General features: G+C 47.5%; 2 protein-coding genes across 2 annotated transcripts in view; one reads left to right on the forward strand and one right to left on the reverse strand.

Annotated features, from left to right (window-relative positions):
• Window positions 1–21,893, reverse strand: part of cers5 (ceramide synthase 5) — a 118,620-nt gene that overhangs the window by 31,636 nt on the left and 65,091 nt on the right. The window lies entirely within an intron of this gene.
• Window positions 16,497–17,219, forward strand: LOC311230679 (DCN1-like protein 5; the record flags this gene model as incomplete). The annotated part of the gene is made up of 1 exon (XM_084317042.1): window positions 16,497–17,219. One exon carries the CDS (start codon window positions 16,497–16,499, stop codon window positions 17,217–17,219), a length of 723 nt encoding a protein of 240 aa, XP_084173168.1.

The following is a 21,893-nucleotide window of genomic DNA, read 5'->3' on the forward strand; positions in this document are numbered from 1 at the left end:
AATCTTTCGCCGTCGACTAAAGACGCACTTCTTCAACCATTATCTGAAAAAAAAAAAAAAAAAAAAAAAAGATTATCTAACCCTAACTAACCGTACTGTCATGCACTTGTCCTAATAAACTAACCTACACTGTAGCACTCAACACTTTGATGAACATTGTTACTCAGCTGATAGAGTTGTGCCCTTCCCGATGGCTTGTCGTACAGAACTTGTAAGTCGCTTTGGATAAAAGCGTCAGCTAAATGACTAAATGTAAATGTAAATGTAATGGATAAGCCCCGAGTTGTGTTGCAAATATCTTTCATTTTTATCACAGTCTTTAATTTTTGAATTTAAGCATCCCTTTTGTTGTTTTGGCTTTTATTTCTTATTTCTCTGGCAGTTCGAATGTTCTTTTAACACAATTTAAAGGTTTATACGTAACCATATTGGAGGCTTTTCGAAATTGATGGGAGAGGGGGGAAACGGGGAGTGAGGATGAAGTCTCCACCGGAAGGAAAGTATTCTGAGAGATACAGAGGCTGTTGCTGTTCCCTTAGGGACCAAGGGATGTACCCCTGGGTGAGTATGGTTGTGTATGGTTGTGTGGGTGTATGTGTGTGCGTCAACTCCCCCCCCCCCTTTTCTCTATCCCACTCTACCTTTCTCCTCTCTTCTAATGTTTTATCTTCTCAACTCAGGTATGTATATACTTAACAGAACATGGCAGTGACGGGCAGGAACATCCGTTTCGTCTCATGGAATGTCAAAGGGATGAATAGCTCTATCAAGGCTAATAAGGTACTTAACCATCTACGACACCTCAAGGGTGACCTTTGTTTTTTACAGGAGACACACATCTGCACCTCAGATATCCCCCGCATTAAGAGAGCATGGATGGGACACGTTTTTCATTCTAAATTCTCAGCAAAAGCCAGGGAAGCTGCAATCATTATACATAGGGATGTACCCTTCGAGCCTGCCACCATTCTAACTGATCTTGACGGACGATATGTTATAGTGTCGGGCAAGCTGCAAAACATTCCAGTGGTTTTGGCCTCAATATATGCGCCAAATTGGGACAATGATAAATTTGTGTCTAACTTATTTTCCTCGATACCTAACCTTAATGATCATCACATAATTATCGGAGGAGACTTTAACCAGGTCCAAAACATAGAATTGGATAGGTCCTCGGATAGACGAACTACCATCTCCAAAGCAGCGAACATCCTGAAATTTCATATGGAACAACTTGGCCTTATAGACCCTTGGAGAGCAACATTTCCTACCGATAAACTTTTCTCCTTCTTCTCCCATGTCCACCACACGTATTCGAGGATAGACTTATTTTTGCTAGATGAAAAACTACTACATAATGTAGTCTCTACTAAGTACCATAGTATAGTCATTTCCGATCATGCCCCGACATCCGTTGAAATTAACTTCCCCCAGGGTAGAACACCCTCAAAATTTTGGAGATTCAATTCCCACTTATTATCTGAACCTGAATTTAAGGATTTTATCCATGCACAAATAAAAGTCTTCTTTGAGATAAACGACACACCTGAAGTTGGCAGTGACATGCTCTGGGAGGCATTTAAGGCATATCTCCGCGGACAGGCCATCTCCTTTACCTCTCATTTTGGGAAGCAGGAACAATCCAAATTAACGGATATATCAGATGAGATTAAACGATTGGACATCCAGTATTCATCTAAACCAACTCCTGCTCTATACAAGAAACGACTCCAGCTCCAATCACAATATGATTTGCTCTCAACTAGTAAGATAGAGAGACTACTCTTGCACACCAAGAAACGTTTTTTCGAACAGGGGGATAAGGCCGGAAAATTACTTGCGTACCAAGCACGAGTGGTGAGTGCCTCTAGACTGATTCCCAGGATAAAATCCCAATTAGGTGTCACTACAACAGACCCTACGGAAATTTCTGAAATTTTCTCTGACTATTATTCCAAACTTTACACGTCGGAATCTTCACAGCAGGACTGGGATCGCCCAAACCCCCTCAAGTCTCTCAAGTACCCTCAAGCGAATAGAGCGGAGGCTGAAGAGTTAGGCATGCCTATAACCATCTCTGAAGTGACTGAGGCAATCAAATCTTTACAAAGTAGTAAATCACCCGGGCCAGATGGCTACAGAATTTTATAAAACGTACTCCGTGTTGGTTGCTCCTTTTCTACTGAGAGTATATAACGACTCCCTTCTAAAGGGCCAAATGCCACTCACGCTATCAGAGGCGTCATTATCCCTGCTGCTCAAAAAAGGTAAAGACCCTCTCCTTTGTAGCAGTTACAGACCAATCTCCCTCCTTAATGTGGATTGTAAAATATTGGCTAAGGTCCTTTCATGCCGTCTTCAGAAGGTGGTCCCGTTCCTGATAGACCCGGATCAGACGGGTTTCATCATGGACAGGCAATCCTTCTTTAACACCAGAAGGCTGCTAAATATCCTTTTCACAACCACGACTGGCGCGCCAGAAATGGTACTCTCCCTAGATGCTGAGAAAGCGGTTGACAGAGTGGAATGGAGGTACCTGTTCCATACACTTGAGAAATTCGGTTTGGGACCGGGTTTTATTTCATGGATAAGACTCCTATACTCGTCCCCGGTGGCCTCGGTCAATGTGAATGGTACCAAGTCGGGCCAGTTTGCGCTCTATCGCGGTACTCGTCAAGGATGCCCGCTTTCTCCCTTGCTCTACTCGCTCGCTGCAGAACCCTTAGCCATTTGGCTTCGCAGTGAGGTTAGATTTGAGGGGATTGAGAGGTTCGGCCTGGTTCATAAACTCTCATTGTATGCCGACGATCTCCTACTTTATGTCTCCAATCCGTCATCGTCCATCCCTGTTATCCTTGATATTCTAGAACAACATAGGCAGCTCTCTGGATACAAACTCAATCTCCAGAAAAGTGAATATTTACCGGTTAATGCGTCTGCGGAACGGCTTCCTCAATCGCTTTTCCCCTTTAAAAGGGCCACGGAAGGATTCACATATCTAGGGATTTTTATGGCCAAATCACAGACGGAGCTCTTCGCAAAGAATTTCCGTCCTCTGCTGGAGCGCTTTAAGCTAGATCTGACGAGATGGTCCTCTCTCCCCCTCTCGCTTCTGGGAAGGGTTAACCTGATAAAGATGGTGGTCCTACCCCGATTTCTATATGCTTTTCAGCATATACCGATATTTATTAATAAAGCCTTTTTCACTTCGATTGATCAACTTATAGGTTCATTCCTGTGGGGTAACAAAAGAGCACATATTAAGAGGATGATTATGCAACTTCCCAAATCGGAAGGGGGTTTGGCTTTGCCTAATCTTCGCTATTACTACTGGGCATGTAATATAAACAAACTCCTTTACTGGAGGACCAGGAGGGAGGAAGAAGACCAACCCCAATGGGCTCGGATGGAAGTCTCCTCTTCAAAGTACTCACTCTGGTCTGTGGCAACATCCCAATTACCCATTTCGATCCCTATTAAACAGGTGGCTCAGAACCAAATTGTGACGGAAACTTTGAAAATCTGGAGTCAGTTTAGGAAACAATTTGGCCTACACGCTCCGTCAGGGCTAGCTCCAATCTCTCGTAATCACCTATTCTTACCATCCTGTTCTGATCCTGTATTCAGAAGCTGGGCAAACAAAGGTTTGCTAACCATTAATGACCGCTACTCCGGAGGTGTGTTCTCGTCGTTTGCAGAATTGTCGAAAAAATTTGGTCTCCCAAATTCCCACCTTTTCCGTTTTTTTCAGATCAGACATTTTGTTCAGAACCAATTCCCACAATTCCCTGGCCTTCCTCCAGACTCTAGGACTGACCCTCTCCTATCGCTCGGTACCTGGCGGAAAGGGCTCGTCTCAATTTTATATGATCAAATATTTTGGATGAACCCAACTTGCTTAGACTCCCTGAAAGCCAAATGGGACGAGGATCTGGGAATTATCATTACAGATGAACAATGGGATCATATACTAGACCTGGTACACACTTCCTCTATATGTGCAAGACACAGTTTGCTGCAGTGTAGGATACTGCATAGAGTTCACTACACCAATGCGAGGTTAGCAAAGATATACCCGGATAGAACGGATGCGTGTAATAGATGTAAACAATCTCCAGCCGATTATATGCACATGCCCCAAACGCACAGAGTTTTGGACTACAATATTCGATACACTGAGTAGGGTCCTGGGAGTGGCGTTAGACCCAGATCCACTCACTGCCTTTTTCGGAATCCCGAATACCCCTACGATAATATCTAGGGCTGCAAAACGAGTTGTGGCGCTTACTACCCTCCTCGCTAGGAGACTTATTCTCTTTAAGTGGATACACCCTTCCCCACCTACTCACAACAGATGGGTACATGAGATACTACATTGCGTTAAGCTTGAGCGAATCAGATTCTCCCTAAAGGGCTCCCTTGAAACATTCCAAGTGACCTGGCAACCATTTCTGCAACACATCGATACCCTGACTATCAATGAAGAGACTTAGAAAGGATAGAGCTTTACACCTCTAACTACACTTCCTTATTTTTTATCGTTATTTTATTCCTATTTTCTAATCCCCCCCTCCCTGTCCTGGTATGTATGGGTGTGAATGAGACCCCCGGGGGCTGGGTGGGTAACTGGGGGAGGGAGAGGGGAACGGGAGACGCAGCTGCGGAAGGTCAGAATACTCAAGAATTACCACAATATTATGGGCAGGGGTGGGGAAAGGAGTGAAATAACCTCATTGATGCCGTGCTGGAGAAGTTTTCTTTCTGTGTTTTTAGTTCTTTCTTTACTTCTTTGTATCTAAATATTTGTGCATGATACAGATAGGTCTGATTGATACTATTATTGTTTTTATTTTTATTAATTTTTTTCAGTAGCATCTATGCTGTATGTTTGGATGTTTTGCAGATGTGTCTTCAAAAACCTCGATGTGGGGGGGATGGGGTGGGTATGAAGGAGGGGAAGGGGAAATGAAAGGGGAAGAAAAGAAGAAAAGATGGAGAATGTATAATATTGACGATTGTAAATGTATGTACTACTTTTCCTGCAATAAAGAAATAATAATAAAAAAAAGGCTTTCGGTCTGTCTGAATCGGACCGTGCTCGCCAGCTTCTCTCTCTACCTGGATTGGGTGACTCAAAGCCCTCTGAACTGATGGACCACATGTTAGTTTTGCTGGGTGACCATGGGCCATGTTTTCTATTTAAAGAGCTTTTCCTGCAACAGCTACCAGACTATGTTCGTTTACCTATGGCTAATTCCATCAAAACTGACTTTCGCCAGCTAGCTAGAGAAGCAGATGTATTTTTCTCAGCTGGGAAGAGGTGTGTAGCAGCATCAGCCTACACCATTGATGAACAGGGGTTCCAAGCACTCTATCTCTGCCGCGGCTATGCCCCGCCGGGTGAGGCCGTCGGGGTTGTGTTTTTACCACGCAAAGTTTGGGAACAAAGCTAAGAAGTGTCTGCCACCATGTAGCTACAGTGGGTCGGGAAACACACTGGCTGCCACTCATTAGCAGCCGTGAGTGTTGGCCATCCTGCAGGCTTGCTGTACGTCACCGACTCACTCTCCGGCCGCCGTTTTTTATGTGACACGGGTGCCCAGGTGAGCGTGTTGCCGGCATCCACTCAGGATTTCCACTCAGCGAAACGGGGCGCCGCCCTTGAAGCTGCCAATGGCAGTGCGATCCCTACATTTGGCAAACGCACCGTGGCATTATGTTTTGCTGACCAGCGATTCACCCGGGATTTCGTGTTGGCCAAGGTGTCCACTCCCCTCCTAGGCGCTGACTTTCTCTGCGCCAACAGTCTCTTGGTAGACGTGGGGAATCGCCGGCTCGTCAATGCTGAGACGTTTGGCTCCTTGGCATGTGAGCGCAGTGACACGGCCACAATGACACTGTCCAGCGCCGTCGCGCCCACTGATGATTTCCCGCCTCCTGTTGGAGTTCTCGGACATCACAACACCCACCTTCTCGTCCGCGGCCACTAAGCATGGAGTCATTCATTACATCTCCACGGAAGGCCCACCGGTACATGCTAGGGCTCGTCGTCTCGACCCACACAAGCTCACCATCGCTAAGAATGAGTTTGCCTCCATGGAGGCACTGGGCATCGTTCGTCGTTCCAACAGTCCTTGGGCCTCGCCTCTCCATCTCGTTCCAAAGGCTAACGGTGGCTGGCGTCCGTGTGGCGACTACCGGCGCCTTAATGACGCCACTACACCTGATCGTTACCCGGTTCCACACATACAAGATTTTTCAGCCCACCTAGCTGGCGCATCTGTTTTTTCGAAGGTGGATCTGGTGAGAGGATACCACCAGGTGCCGGTTAGCCCTCAGGACATCCCCAAGACAGCAGTTATAACCCCATTCGGACTCTTTGAATTTCTGAGGATGCCTTTTGGCCTAAAAAATGCTGCTCAGACCTTTCAGAGGTTAATGGACGCCATGCTGCGCAACCTGTCTTTCGTGTTCGTCTACCTAGACGATATCCTGGTAGCCAGCACGTCCAAGGCAGAACACCTAACACACCTCCGGCTCCTTTTCAGTCGCCTCAGAGAGCATGGATTAATCATCAACCCAGAAAAGTGTCAGTTTGGACTGCCTGCCATGGACTTCCTTGGCCACCACATCACTACTGCTGGGGCGGTCCCATTACCAGTAAAGGTGGAAGCGGTGCTGCGGCTCCCACGCCCTACCACGGTTAGGGCCTTGCAGGAGGTCCTGGGGATGTTGAATTTCTATCATCGGTTCATCCCTCAGGCTGCCCACCTAATGCGCCCCCTGTATGGGGCTCTCAAGGGCAAGACTCCCAAGCATGCCATAGACTGGTCCGACGACATGTCAAAGGCGTTCTCGGATACCAAGGAGGCCCTTGCGAGCGCGACCATGCTGACGCACCCCGTGCCTGAGGCTCTCGTGGCATTGACAACTGATGCCTCGGATTATGCCATTGGAGCAGTTTACGAGCAGTTGGTCAAGGGCATTTGGCAACCCCTGGCGTTCTTCAGCCGACAACTCCGTTCCAGCAAACAGAAGTACAGCACCTTTGACCGTGAGCTCCTTGCCCTGTACTTGGCGTTCAGACATTTCCGTTTCCTGCTGGAGGCTCGCCCTTTCACTGTTTTTGTAGACCACAAACCATTGATTTTTGCTATGGCGAAGGTGTCTGAACCGTGGTCTGCCAGGCAACAACGCCATCTGGCTTTCATCTCTGAGTTCACCACTGACATCCGGCATGTGGCAGGGAAGGACAACCCCGTGGCTGACTGCCTCTCGCGGGCCGCCATCGGTGCTGTCCACCTGGGCATTGATTACGCCTGTATGGCTGCGGATCAGGTTTCAGACCCAGACATCGAGGCATGCAGGACGGCGGTTACTGGCCTCCAGTTGGCGGACGTCCCCTTCTTTGATGATGGCACGACGCTGCTGAGGGCAATTTCAGCGTTATGGATGTTACATTCAGAGAGAACATTGGAAACTTAACTTAACATTGACAAGGCATCTATTTGAATTGGAAGTATAATTTACACATTTTAGTTACACTTATTGAGATAAAGATGAGCCTGCAGTAAGAAATGTTTTGACCTTTTGGATTTTGAGATAGGTGACAAAATACACAGCGTTATGGATGTTACGGAAATTGACAAGCTTTTCGGACTCACTGAACACATGATGAAAACTGTAACGTTCTGGGTCCTATCCTCCTTAGGATAGTATCCTACTGTCTGTCTGGTTTACTTCCTGTTGTTTGGGTTACACTTTGTATGTCACTGCTGATTTGCTGTCTCGCACTAATTGTCTGTCACACCTGGGTGCTGTCACTGGCTGTCATACTAGCTGTCACTAATTGACACGTTGGAATGTTTGGTATGTGCCCTTATAATGTCTGCTCTGTCTCTTGTTCTTTGCTAGAGCTTCACTTGATACTACGGGCAGGACCGCTTGGACAAGTGCTGACCCAACTCTCTCTGTCTATTAATTACTCTTGTTCTCTTGAAATAAAGAGTTAAACATGTTTTGAAGAGTAAACAATTCTCTGTCTCATTTCCTTGACAACTGGAACTCTCACTTACCTGTCATTCGTAACAGAAGCTCTAGCCATACCATGAGTTCCACCGAGGAGATGCGGGACGAGATCGTAGCTCTGCGGGACCAGCTAAGGATTCTGATGGATCGACAGATGGCGGTTGGAGTTGAGCTGGGTCGACTGGGAGACCTATCCATGACATCCCAAGAGACGGCTGATACAGCGTTAGCGGCGGTGAACGAGGCCCGCTCTGCAGCCGCTGGGGCGGAATCTGCGAGGAGATCAGCATCGGGAGCGTCACCGATCGGCAGGGAAGGAGAGCTGGCGTATCCTGTGGATCGGGAGGAATACCGGGAGCCACGCCTGCCGCCGCCGGATCGTTATGGAGGGGCTCCAGCAGGCTGCCATGAGTTCATCGCCCAGTGCTCTCTCATATTCCAATTGCAACCTCGTACTTTTCCCAGTGATGTGTCTCGGGTAGCATATATCATAACCCTCCTCACAGGCCGTGCTCTCAGTTGGGCTACAGCGGAATGGGAGAGTGGGTCTGCGGTCTGCCGCAGTGCGGATGCCTTCACCCTGGAGTTACGTCGCGTATTCGATACCTCCAGGGTGATTTCCATTTACGAAGCCGGCGGTCGACTTATGTCCTGCCGGCAAGGCATTCGCGCTGTAGCAGACTACGCCATTGACTTCCGCATTGTGGCTCGAGAGGCGGCCTGGCCAGAGATCCCCTGCTGTGTCCACTTCTTGCATGGGCTCTCTGTGCGCATGCAGAACGAGCTGGCAACACGAGAGCTACCCGAGCACCTGGACCACCTGATCAACCTGGCCATAAGAATGGACAATCGGCATCGGGAGAGGGAGCGCAAGAGGGAGGCTTCGTCACAGGTACTCTTCCGCCCCTCTTCTGGTGTCGAACGGCCGGCATACCAGCCCATGAGAGAGCACCGGGGTGACAACGAGCCCATGCAGCTGGGAGCTCTGAGCCTCTCTGACGCGGAGAGACAGAGGCGGGTCAACGAGAAGCGCTGCTTTCGCTGTGGCCGCACGGGGCATTGTTTCGCCACCTGTCGGGGCTTCTCGGGAAACGGAGGGGCCCGCTAGACCTGGGGAAGGTATTAGCAGGTGGGCACTTCTCTCCGGTCATGGATGACACACGCAAATTTTTTTATGTCACTGTTGGGTGGGGGGATTCTTTTAAAACGACCAGGGCTTTGGTGGATTCAGGGGCTGCGGGCAACTTAATTCATGTGGGGGTGGCTCTAGAGTGGGGGGGTCCCTTAGAGACTCTAGAAGTACCCATTCCAGTCCGATCGTTAGACGGTCAACCGCTTGGCAGTGGACTTATTACTCAGCGCACCGGGCAACTGTGGGTTCAGGTGGCGGGTAACAATTGGGAGTATTTGCAATTTTTTGTTGTCATGTCTCCTCACTCTGACATTGTTTTAGGTCACCCTTGGCTTGTTATGCATAACCCTCATATTAATTGGGCTACGGGTGAACTCTCCATGGGAAGCGGCGTCAGGGCTGACGCTGGCGAGAGTTCACTTGCCCCTCTCCGCCCCCCCCTCTTTTGTGTCTCTCCAGGATGACGGTGAACGTTGCAGATTCTGTATTATCTCCCAACCCTGATTTAGCAGGTGTGCCTGCGGTCTATTTTGACCTGGCAGACGTTTTTAGTAAGACGCGTGCTAACGCACTACCGCCTCATAGACCTTACGACTGCCCCATTGATCTTCTACCTGGTGCTTCTCCACCCCGTGGGCGGATGTTCTCTCTCTCTCGCCCTGAGACTGTGTCCATGAACACTTACATTCAAGAGGCACTGTCCGCGGGGCATATCCGACCGTCCACATCCCCTGCAGGCGCTGGCTTCTTTTTCGTGGCAAAAAAGGATGGGGGTCAGCGGCCGTGCATTGATTATAGGGGGTTGAATGACGTTTCCATCAAGAACCGTTACCCTTTGCCCCTCATGGATACCGCCTTTGAGTGCTTACAGGGGGCACAGGTCTTTTCTAAACTTGACTTACGTAATGCATACAACTTGGTCAGGATTAGAGAAGGAGACGAGTGGAAGACTGCATTTAATACTCCTAATGGGCATTATGAGTATTTGGTCATGCCTTTTGGTTTAGCTAATGCTCCGGCAGTTTTCCAAGCCCTGGTCAACGACGTGCTGCAGGATTTAATTGGGGTGTCAGTATTTGTGTACTTAGATGACATCCTAATTTTTTCTCGCAATATGGTGCAACACCAACTGCACGTTTGTGAGGTGATTCAACGTCTCCTTAAGCATCAACTATTTGTTAAGGCAGAGAAGTGTGTGTTTCACACTGACACCGTGTCCTTCCTGGGCTTTGTGTTGACGAAGGGTGATCTTCGCATGGATCCAGCCAAGGTGAGTGCAGTCTTGGATTGGCCACGGCCTTCGTCGCTCAAGGAGTTACAACGTTTTTTGGGCTTTGCAAATTTTTACAGGCGTTTTATTTGCAATTTTTGCGCCTTAGTCAATCCCTTAACAGCTCTCACTAAGTCCTCTCTCCCTGGCTTTGAATGGTCGCCTAGGGCACAGTCGGCCTTCTGCGACCTCAAACGTCGATTTACCTCCGCCCCTGTACTAATCCGTCACGATGCAGAGGTTCCGTTCATTGTGGAGGTGGATGCCTCTGACACCGCGGTGGGAGGGATGATCTCTCAGAGGTGTTTAATGGACGGTAAGGTGCATCCTTGCGCCTTCTTTTCACGCCGGCTGTCTCCGGCCGAGCGTAACTACGACGTGGGTAATCGGGAGTTGTTGGCAATCAAATTGGCACTGGAGGAATGGAGACATTGGTAAGAGGGGGGCGGCACATCCTTTCATTGTTTGGACTGATCATAAGAACTTGGCTTACATCCAAGGGGCTAAACGCCTTAACGCTCGCCAGGCCAGGTGGGCGTTATTCTTCACTCGATTTCGATTTTCCATCTCCTATCGACCCGGTTCCAAGAACATCAAACCTGACGCCCTGTCACGTCAGTTTGATCTTCCGGGTCGAGAGGAGAAGCCCCACCCTATTGTTCCACAGGCCTTGATTTTGGCACCCGTGTCATGGGGCATAGATAGGGTGGTAAGATCGGCTCAGGCACGGGAGCCCGATCCCGGTGGGGGTCCTCCGGGCCGGATGTATGTACCCAAGGCGGCACGCTCGCGCCTGCTGCAGTGGGCACATACATCCTCTCTAACCGGCCACCCTGGGGCCACCAGAACCCTGGAGTTTATCCGTAGGAGGTTTTGGTGGCCGACAGAGGGGGGGGATACACGCTCCTTTGTGGCGGCCTGTCCGGTGTGCGCGCGCAGTAAGACCTCTCGCCGTGCACCGGCGGGTCTCCTCCGACCGCTTCCTATTCCCAAGCGTCCCTGGTCGCACATATCCCTGGATTTCTTTCCCGGCCTTCCCCTATCGGATGGGTTCACTGCCATCCTGGTGGTGGTGGACCGGTTCTCCAAGGCGGCCCACTTCATTCCCCTTCCCAAGCTCCCCTCGGCTCGGGAGACAGCTGACCTGGTGGTGCAGCACGTCTTTTGGGTCGATGGGCTTCCAGTGGATATTGTGTCTGACCGGGGTCCTCAGTTCGCCTCCAGGTTCTGGAAGGCGTTCGCCGCCGGCCTCGACGCCTCCGTCAGCCTGTCGTCTGGGTTCCATCCGCAGACGAACGGGCAGACAGAGCGCGTCAACCAGGATCTGGAGGGCGTTCTGAGGTGCTACGTTGCTGGGTGTCCGGCGACGTGGAGTAGGAGGTTGGCCTGGGCTGAGTATGCACATAATACCCTCCTCTCCTCCTCTACTGGTATGTCTCCCTTTCAGTGTCAATATGGTTTTCAACCTCCTCTGTTTCCCGAACAGGAGCAGGAGGCTGAGGTGCCGTCGGCCCAGGCACATGTGGCTCGTTGTCGCAGGACGTGGAACAGGGTGCGGACGGCGCTGCAGAAGGCCTCGGTTAAGGCTTAGCGGCAAGCTAACCGCAAGCATCGTCCGGCTCCAGTTTTCCGTCCTGGACAGCGGGTTTGGCTTTCCACCCGTGATCTCCCTCTCCGGGTGGAGTCCAGGAAGCTGGCTCCGCGCTTTATAGGGCCCTTTAAAGTGGTGCGTCGGGTGAATCCTATGGCTTACAGGCTACGCCTTCCGGCCTCTGAGGGTCCATCCGACGTTTCATGTGTCCCTGTTGAAGCCATTCCTCTCATCGCCCTTGTCCCCGCCACTTCCTGCGGTTCCTCCGCCCCGCATTATTGATGGTCAGTCTGTCTATACGGTGCGGAGAATCCTGAGTTGTAGGCGGAGGGGTAGGGGGTTTCAGTTCTTGGTGGATTGGGAGGGGTACGGGGTAGAAGAGCGTTCTTGGGTGCCTCAACGGGATATTTTAGATCCCAGCCTGATCGATGATTTCCGGCGGCTGCATCCCGAGGCCCCTAGGTGAACATCAGGTGCCGTTCGTCGGGGGGAGATATTGTAACGTTCTGGGTCCTATCCTCCTTAGGATAGTATCCTACTGTCTGTCTGGTTTACTTCCTGTTGTTTGGGTTACACTTTGTATGTCACTGCTGATTTGCTGTCTCGCACTAATTGTCTGTCACACCTGGGTGCTGTCACTGGCTGTCATACTAGCTGTCACTAATTGACACGTTGGAATGTTTGGTATGTGCCCTTATAATGTCTGCTCTGTCTCTTGTTCTTTGCTAGAGCTTCACTTGATACTACGGGCAGGACCGCTTGGACAAGTGCTGACCCAACTCTCTGTCTATATTAATTACTCTTGTTCTCTTGAAATAAAGAGTTAAACCTGTTTTGAAGAGTAAACAATTCTCTGTCTCATTTCCTCGACAACTGGAACTCTCACTTACCTGTGATTCGTAACAGAAAACTCTGTGAATATCTTTTTCAAAGAATAACACGTTTACTATCACTTTGTAGGGAAGGGTTTGAGGTACCCAAAAAGCACATTCAGGAAAACCTGGCATTTCCTCTCAAGGAATGAATCACAAAAAAGTGCTGTTATGGATGTTACATTTTTGCGTTATGGATGTTACACGTCTGAAATAGACAAAAAACACTATCAAAAATAGGGCTTTACCCACATGTGTTTGACTTTGGTGGAACATTTTGAGGGTCAAACGAGTCTGGATTCATGTTGTAGTCTGAAAAAATTCCAGGAAATGCTTCTTCTTCTTCTTCTTTTGAATTTCCGGCAGTGTAGACGCATCGTGGCGTATTACTGCCCTCTGCAGTTCTTTTGATGAGCTCTTCTTCTTCTTCTTTCTTCTTTTGAATTTCCCGCAGTCTACTGGAATCCGTCATCCCCTACATTGTCCAATGGAGTGCAGCTAATGCTGCTACTTCCTGACTGAGCCCCCCTCTGCGAGACACTCCTTGCCCCCTGCGATCTTATTCTGGACTGCTTGGTCCCTCACAACCCCCTTATCCAATTCCCTAACCACCTCCTCCCATTTCAGACCTTCATCTTTACCCTATCTGTTCTACCCTTAATCTCTGCCATAACATTAACTACCCCTGCCACGAAGGCCACAATACCAAATTTCTCCTCCCATACCCTCTCTCTACCCTCTCTGCCAAATGCCCTTCTCCAACCCCCTGCACCCTATCTTGACTTCCCTGTCCTACCCTCCTAGCCGCCTCTGCATACGATAACTTACCCTCCCTTCTCACTCTCTGAACCATGACCTCCCTCTTCATCACCTCACACCCCCTAAATGCTACACTATGCTCCCCACCACAACTACAACACTTCAGCTTCACTCCCTCTCCACACTTCCCATAGTCATGTTCCCCGCCACACCTAGCACACCTCTGTCCCTTCCTACACGTAATAGCTATATGGCCAAACTCCTGGCACCTATAACACCTAAGAGGACTCTGAACAAATTCCCTAACCCTAAACACCCTATGCCCTACAAACACCTCACTAAGAACAACCCCACCCTCAAACTTAATCACTACCATCTCCGTCACTATCCTATCTGCTCCCCTCTTCATCCTTTCTGCACTCTTAACTATGCCATTACGCACGTCCCCCCTTAACTCTTCCACCAGCTGCTCTATGCTAACCTCGACCGGTACCCCAGCTATCACCCCCTTACATCCCCCCTCCCTCTTCTCCCCTACTCTCACTACCTTACTTATACCCACCCCACCAATGCTCCTCATCTTCCTAGCCCTCTCCACCTGCTCCTCACTAACACACCCTACGGCCAGATTCCCATCCGCCAAAACTCTTGCGTACTTTACCTCACCTAATTGCTCGTCAATGAGTTTGGGCAACTCGAACATACCTAATTTCCTCACTCCCCCCTCCCCCTCAAGCCTAACCACTATATGAATCACTTCTGCAACATAATTTCCTCCACCCTCGCCTTCTGACCCACTTGAGCTATCTTCCCTCACTTTCTTCCTCTTACTCCCCTTCCCCTTACTTACCTCACTCTTCTTCTCCACCTTCGTCCACCCTTCTCCCCCACTCTCCTCCCCCCTACACTCCATATCGTCACCACCCGACCGCTTACCCTTGCCCTGGCTATTCTCACCCCCATCGCTGTCGTTCCTCTCCTCCTCTTTCTTCCTCTTACTCCCCTTTCCCTACTCTTCTTCCCCACCTTTTCCCACCCTTCTTTCTCACTCTCCTCCCCACTATACTCCATTCTGTCACCACCCGACTCCTTCCCTTTGCCCTGGCTATTCTCACCCCTATCGCTGTCGTTCCTCCCCTCCCTGAGCTCCTTTTGAGTTCTCGCCATGATCAAGTTATACTCCTCAACGCTCAACAATTCCCACCACTTGATGTCACTCCCCTTCATGTCACCGTCGCCGATCAATCCCTTCACTGACTCTGACTCTTTCTCCACTGAAGACTTCTTCTTCTTAGGCCGATGCACCTTAGCTGCCTCCACATACGACATCTTGAGCCACATGCTGAGAGAATTGTTGAATATATAGAACACAAATGTTCTAGAATGTTCGATTATGACATCATACTGTGACATCACAAATGTTCTAGAATATTCTATTATGACATGTAACCCAGGTTTCAGATTCATAACTATTTAGTCTCAGGGTGCTTTCTCACTCACCATTCGGGGTCGAATCAGAGCCGGATCGCATCAGAAAAGGGTGTGTCTGTCCTAGTGAGAACGCTCCCCCCGTCCCCGGGGGCGCTGAACCTGGACCGCTGAAATAGGTGGTTCCGGGTGCGCGCCAGTGGGAGCGGGGGAGGCTTTTGTATCAACTTGCTGACACACACAACGGTTACTTGCTTGAATTTTGGGCAGATAAAAACACAGCAACAACTGGACAATACCCACAAAAACTATATTTATGGGCAATTTGCGAGTTCAGACCTCAACCAAAACAAGCATGTGGAGCCTCACAGCTCAGTGGATGAAAACATGAAGCCACGTTACAAAGCACAACACTTCCCTGGCTCGCATTAGGCCTGGCAATTTTGTTTGCCATTGCTATGTCTATACATTGGTTTCTTGTTCGAATGCATTCATTTCTATTAGACCAGTGGTGCCCAACCAGTCGGCCGTGGTCGACCAGTAGATCAATGACATGCATGCAATATAATTGCCACGAGCGATGGGCTAATGTTAGCTGCTGAACAGCTGCTGAACAGGCTAAGCTAACTAGCGTTAACCCTGGGAAACGCTCAAAGCAGAATCCACGACACCAGTTCCATCAACTGACATGTAATATAATTGCCGCGAGTGATGGGCTAATGTTAGCTGCTAACTAGTAGGTAGGTCTAGTAGACTAGATAGATTTATTGGTTATTTGTTTCTTTTATATCAGCATCCAGTCTCCACCGCCGTGTTAACACTCTTCCTGTGTTTACATTTTCGAGCGTGACATCGCCTACGGCAAGCTTACACGCTTAAAATGCAAACCGTAAACAAAACCCAGAGCGCACCAAGACTGAGTGTGTACGCAAACTAGAGGGGGGAGAGGGAGGGGGGAAATTTGCACCCAAGGACGAAACGAGGACGGAACGGACCCGAATGGTGAGTGAGAAAGCACCCATAGAGACATAAATAGTTAATGCCATTGAATAAGAACATAAATAGTTAATGCTATTATGTAAGAACATTTGTGATGTCACAATATGATGTCATAATAGAACATTCTAGAACATATAACCTTCTAGAACGTTTGTGGTGATGTCGTGAATAGACCTTGCTGGAACATAGAACATTCTGGGATGTTTGTGGTGATGTCATAATAGGACTTTCTAGAACGTAAAACATTCTAGAACCACCGTATGGGGTTAGGGTTATGAAAAGTGATCGGTTGACGAGGTTGTAACAAAAAAGATCTGATAGCGAGCGACAGTGCGGACTGGCTGACATAAACATCGTATCACAAACGCTGGACAAACTACTCCAGTCCAGAACCAGCAGCCCAGTCCAGCCTCAGAGATGCCTGTTAAGAGAAAGTCCTTGGGGTCAGACGACCATGGGCTCCGCAAGAATAAAATCACCAGTTTCTGTAGGCCTCAGATCCATGGGGGCAGGTTACTGAGTGGAGAGGAAAAGTTCTCCAGTAAGAAGTGCCTGGCCTGGTTCTACGAGTATGCTGGGCCAGATGATGTGGTCAGGCCCAACGGCATGAAGAAGTTCTGTGAGGACATCGGAGTGGAACTGGAGAACATTATTATGTTGGTTTTAGCCTGGAAATTAGAAGCACCAAATATGGGATTTTTTACTAAGGAGGAGTGGCTAAGGGGAATGACTCTACTACAGTGTGACTGTACAGAAAGATTACAGCGCAAGCTGGACTACCTCCGCTGTCAGCTCAACGACTCTGCAATCTTCAAGAATATCTACCAATACGCCTTTGACTTCTCCAGGGATAAGGACCAGAGGAGTCTGGACATGGACACAGCTAAGTCCATGTTGGCACTGCTGCTTGGGAGGACGTGGTCTCTTTTCCCTGTGTTTCATCAGTTCCTAGAGCAGTCTAAGTACAGCGTAATGAATAAAGATCAGTGGTACAACGTGTTAGAGTTCAGCAGGACAGTCAGCACAGACCTGAGTAACTATGATGAAGACGGAGCCTGGCCAGTCTTGCTAGATGAGTTTGTTGAGTGGCAGAAAGCGCTCAACCGTAGCCTGCAACCGACCTTGATCAGCAACTTCTAAGACAATTCATCAGAGGCTGCTGGGACAACACCATGATAACCGAGCTGCAGATAGAACAGAGAAAGAGAAACCCACCTACCTTTGCAGAGTTCCTCCTGTTACTTCGCACAGCAGAAGACAAGCGCTCTTCCAAAGAATGCCGCATGAGACAGTACCTCAATGTTTCAAAAACAAGGGTATCGAGTAACTACCAGATAGAGAGAGAGAGAGACCAGGGCATCTGGAACCAATGCGAAGAGGAATGCACTTCACAGCCGATTCCGGACACCAGCTCCGAAGTCCAAAGTTTAAAGGTGCTAGTTGCAGACCTACAGAAACAGCTCGCAAGAATGATGGACAACAAGAACAGACAAGCGAGGCCAGCTCCCAAGCAAGAAGCCCCGGCATCAGTTAAACCGAAGCCGACGACTGACAGAGGTAGTACTCCCAAGTCCCAAAAGTCAGAGACTCCAAACCCAAAGAACTACACAAGCAATAGACCAAGACCCTGGTATTGCTTCAGATGTGGAGAAGATGGACACATAAGACCCCACTGCGAGAGCGAACCGAACCCCTCTCTGGTGGTCTCGAAAAAGAAATTACTAGAAGAAAAACAGCATGCATGGGACGCTGAAAATAGAGCCTCCAAGCCCGATTTAAACTAAAGACAGTTGCTGCTGAGGGACAGGCAGGAACTGAGTTACAAGAGAGATGTCCCAGACGGAAGTGGCGAGCCTCCACTATGTGCTCGGCCTCTCATACCAAAGAAGCAGCCCTACCAAAAGGACTGGTTGAAGCTAAATGCACTGCACAAGTAACCATAGAGGGTAAAGAGTGCAGCTGCTTACTCGATACAGGCTCCCAAGTGACAACGATCCCGAATTCCTTCTATCAAGAGAACATGGCTCATATACCCATCCACTCCTTATACGACCTGCTTGAAGTGGAAGGAGCCAACGGTCAGGAAATTCCCTACCTCGGCTACGTCGAAACTACAATCAAGTTTCCCAAGAGCATGTTCGGAGTAGACATCGAAGCGCCCACCCTAGCGCTGATTGTGCCTGATATGCACTCCTCTCTGTCATCAGCGCTGATAGGCACCAACGCCCTAGATATCCTGTACAAGCAGTGCGCAGATACCACATCTCAGAACTACCAATCCCTGCCATACGGCTACAAGGTAGTCTGGAAAACCCTTGGAGCCAGAAATAAACAGTCTGCGGATTCCAGCATGGGCGAAGTGAAACTACATAGCAAAGACCCTGAAACTATCACTCCAGGTCAGACCAAAGTCCTCGAGGGATTAGTGAGTTGCAGAGCAACCAACGCAGGAAGATGGGTGATGATCGAGTCCCCAAGGTCAACGGCCTTGCCAGGTTTAGTCATAGACATAAATAGTTAATGCCATTGAATAAGAACATAAATAGTTAATTCTATTATGTAAGAACATTTGTGATGTATGATGTCATAATAGAACATTCTAGAACATAGAACATTCTAGAACGTTTGTGATGATGTCGAGAATAGACCTTTCTGGAACATAGAACATTCTGTGATGTTTGTGGTGATGTCATAATAGAACTTTCTAGAACGTAAAACATTCTAGAACCACCGTATGATGTCATGATAGAAAGTTATGGAACCTTCGTGATGTCACCGTATGAGGTCACATTCTAGAACATTTGGGTCTCTATATAAGCGGGCGGTTCCTCAGCTTCTCTCTCTTCCTCAGCATCTTGAAGCAGCACTGAACAGACTGAATGGACTAAACAACATAGACTGAAACCTGCAATTCTCAACCAGCACCCCGTTCCACCCTGGGAGCAGTTCCAGACCACCCATCACCACGTGTGCCCACGCGGGACGAGGCGGTGTGCCGGACCGATACCAGATGGCGAGCCAACCCCGGAACCTCTGATATAGCTCAAGGCTAATGCCAGCCTGATGTGAATACCCCTGTTGCTCAACTCCTGTTACACCAACAGTCCGGTAGGATTGAACTGATTGAACGAGAATACAAGGACTTCCAAGGGCTTCGACCCCGTTCACCTTGTGTTAACTTATTTTGATATTGTATTTTGTATTTGATTTGATTTAATTTGATATATGGGTACTCATATTCTCCTATAAGAAGGGAGAATTAAAGGGTAAATTCACCCAGTAAGATACTTTAATCCCATTGATGACATATTGATTATAGCTGAATCACTGATGGTTCTCCTGTAAAGAAAGATGGTTTAAAGGGTAAATTCACCTAATAAGGTATTTGCATTCCCTGCACACTTAAAGGTTTAAATTAATATGTTTAAACGTTTACCTATTGAAATGATAAACTGATATAGAGTTTACTGATGATAAAAGGATACATCCAATATCCAACCTGGAACCTAGCTTTTAGCTAGGTTGATCCAATCAACCTAGGACTTGATATCGAACTAACCCTCCCGAAAGGAGAGGTTACTGAAAGAACTTAAAAAGGATACTTCAAAACATTACTTGTACTTTACGTCTGTATGTATTATTACTGTCTAGCTAGCGCGCTTTTAATTAAAACACCAGTTATTGTTATAACTCTGTCTCTGGTCTACTATTATTTTAATTGTGCATATTACTCCTCTCCTCATTTGAACCTAGAACTGTGCCCGTGGTGAACAGCGGTTACTGTTAGTGACACAAGTGCTACAACATCATACTGTGACATCACAAAAATCACAACAAAAAAATTATCTTTTTTTTTGTCTTAAATAGTTTCAAAATATCAGTCACTTCTGAAAATAAATTACAAAACGTTTTTGGAAAATAGCTCTTTATTTGATTAACATAAAAAAGTGTTTTCTATACAGAGAACAGCAATATTAATATCGGTTCAATCAGAAAATTCGTTTTGGAGCAATTCCATGAAAATGTCAACCTCACCATGAAAAAGAAAATTATAAAAAACCAAGTCCAATTCACTCTGCCTGGACTGGTTCAGAGAAATGGTATCTCCCTCTGTTATCCATGTGAGGATTGAGGTGTTCACGAATCTGATCAAAACTGACCCAGGACTTGTCCTCTTTGGTTGGAAGTGCAGCGGTAAGCCTCCATAAGGGACATGGACATGTGGCGTTTCTGAACCCTCTGCTTGACTCCTTCTCTTATGGTCACTGCATCCTTCATTCCTGGGGCCTGTCTTGAAATGTCGTCCCTGGAATAATACTCATTTACTTTCTGTTTGGTTTCATTTGGGGTTTCTGTGTTTTTTGGGGTGGGTTTCTTGTCACGATACTCCGCAAAACAATAACAAATACACATGTAGGCTGAGCAGACGCGAGGGGGAGATGGCCGACAGCAGCCGATTAGCAGTAGGCTAACGTGGACACTGCTCTGCCTAGACCAGGGGTGGGCAATTATTTTTCCCGGGGGGCCGAATGAGCAACTGAAAATATGTTGGAGGGCCGGGCCAAAATTCCAAACTCAATTATGCATAATATACATTTTATTTCTATATAAAAAGCAGTAAATTGCATTGTTTTGACCCCTGCTAAGAGTGTATGTTATTATTTGGCAATTAAAAGGTTAGGTTAGCTTTCAAAAATATAATTTATTCAAATATAATTTATTTACAAAATGATAAACAAAATGTGAAACATTAATAACAAAGGGCATGTATGAAAAAGTGCTATACAAATAAAGTTATTATTTTGAGTTTCATATACTATTGAAACAAGGATTTTCTTAGCTTTCTAAAGACATCACATCATCTTATAGCCAAAATAAACAAGCCATGTCACTGAACAGTGTAAAGAAAAGTGTCCCAGTAGCCTTTTTTACTTTACATGCCTATATTAAACATTTAATGTTTTCAGAACTGTGCAAAAAAAAGAAAAAAAAGATCAAGTGTCCCATTTCACTTGTTATATTTCCACATTTTAGTGTTCTTCAGCTTTTTTTTTTTTTTCATTCAGTGTGATAAATCCAGTCTCTGTTGAGCTTTAACAAGTCCATCAAAGTCAGGTTGCATGTCTGAGGTGGAGATGCGAAGCACAGCTGCCAGATGTTCATCAGTGAGAGAGGATATGTACCTGGACTTGGTAAACGTCATGACTGAGAATGTCTGTTCACATATAAGTGGATCCAAAGACAACCAACATCTTCTGAGCATGTCTCCTCATGTTTGGAAAGTTCTCCTCCTTGAGAGCAGAGTAGAACTCTAGCAGTGATGCTGACTTAAAGTGCTCTTTCAGTAGTGAATCAGACTGCAGGTCAATGAGTTCAAGCTGAACATCAGTGGGTGCACTATCAACACTGCAGGTAAAGGGAGAGGAAACCAGCTGCATTTCATCCTCAACCTTTTTGAAATCTTGAAAACGCCTTGAAAATTCATCATGCAGTGCTCCCAACATGGATGAGTACCTGTGCCGGTGATCAGCTGATGGTTTGACTTCTTTCAGGGTTTTCATGTGTTTGAGATTGTTGCTGCCTAGTTGCCTTGAAATTAATTGCAACTTTGTCATGAAGGCTTTCACATGGCTATGCATTTCATGAGCAAAAATGCCCTTGCCCTGCAGTTGTGTGTTCAGTAGGGATGGGTACCGTTCACATTTGAACCGATACAGTACCGGTACCTGTGAATCGATACCTTTTTTCTGTATTTTAGTCTCTAAAAATTGTATCTACCTACCTCAGTTGTGAAAAAAGAAATCCAAACTTCAA

Source organism: Notolepis coatsorum, assembly GCF_963971535.1.
Source record: "Notolepis coatsorum genome assembly, chromosome: 6".
In the NCBI taxonomy this organism is placed as follows: Eukaryota; Metazoa; Chordata; class Actinopteri; order Aulopiformes; family Paralepididae; genus Notolepis; species Notolepis coatsorum.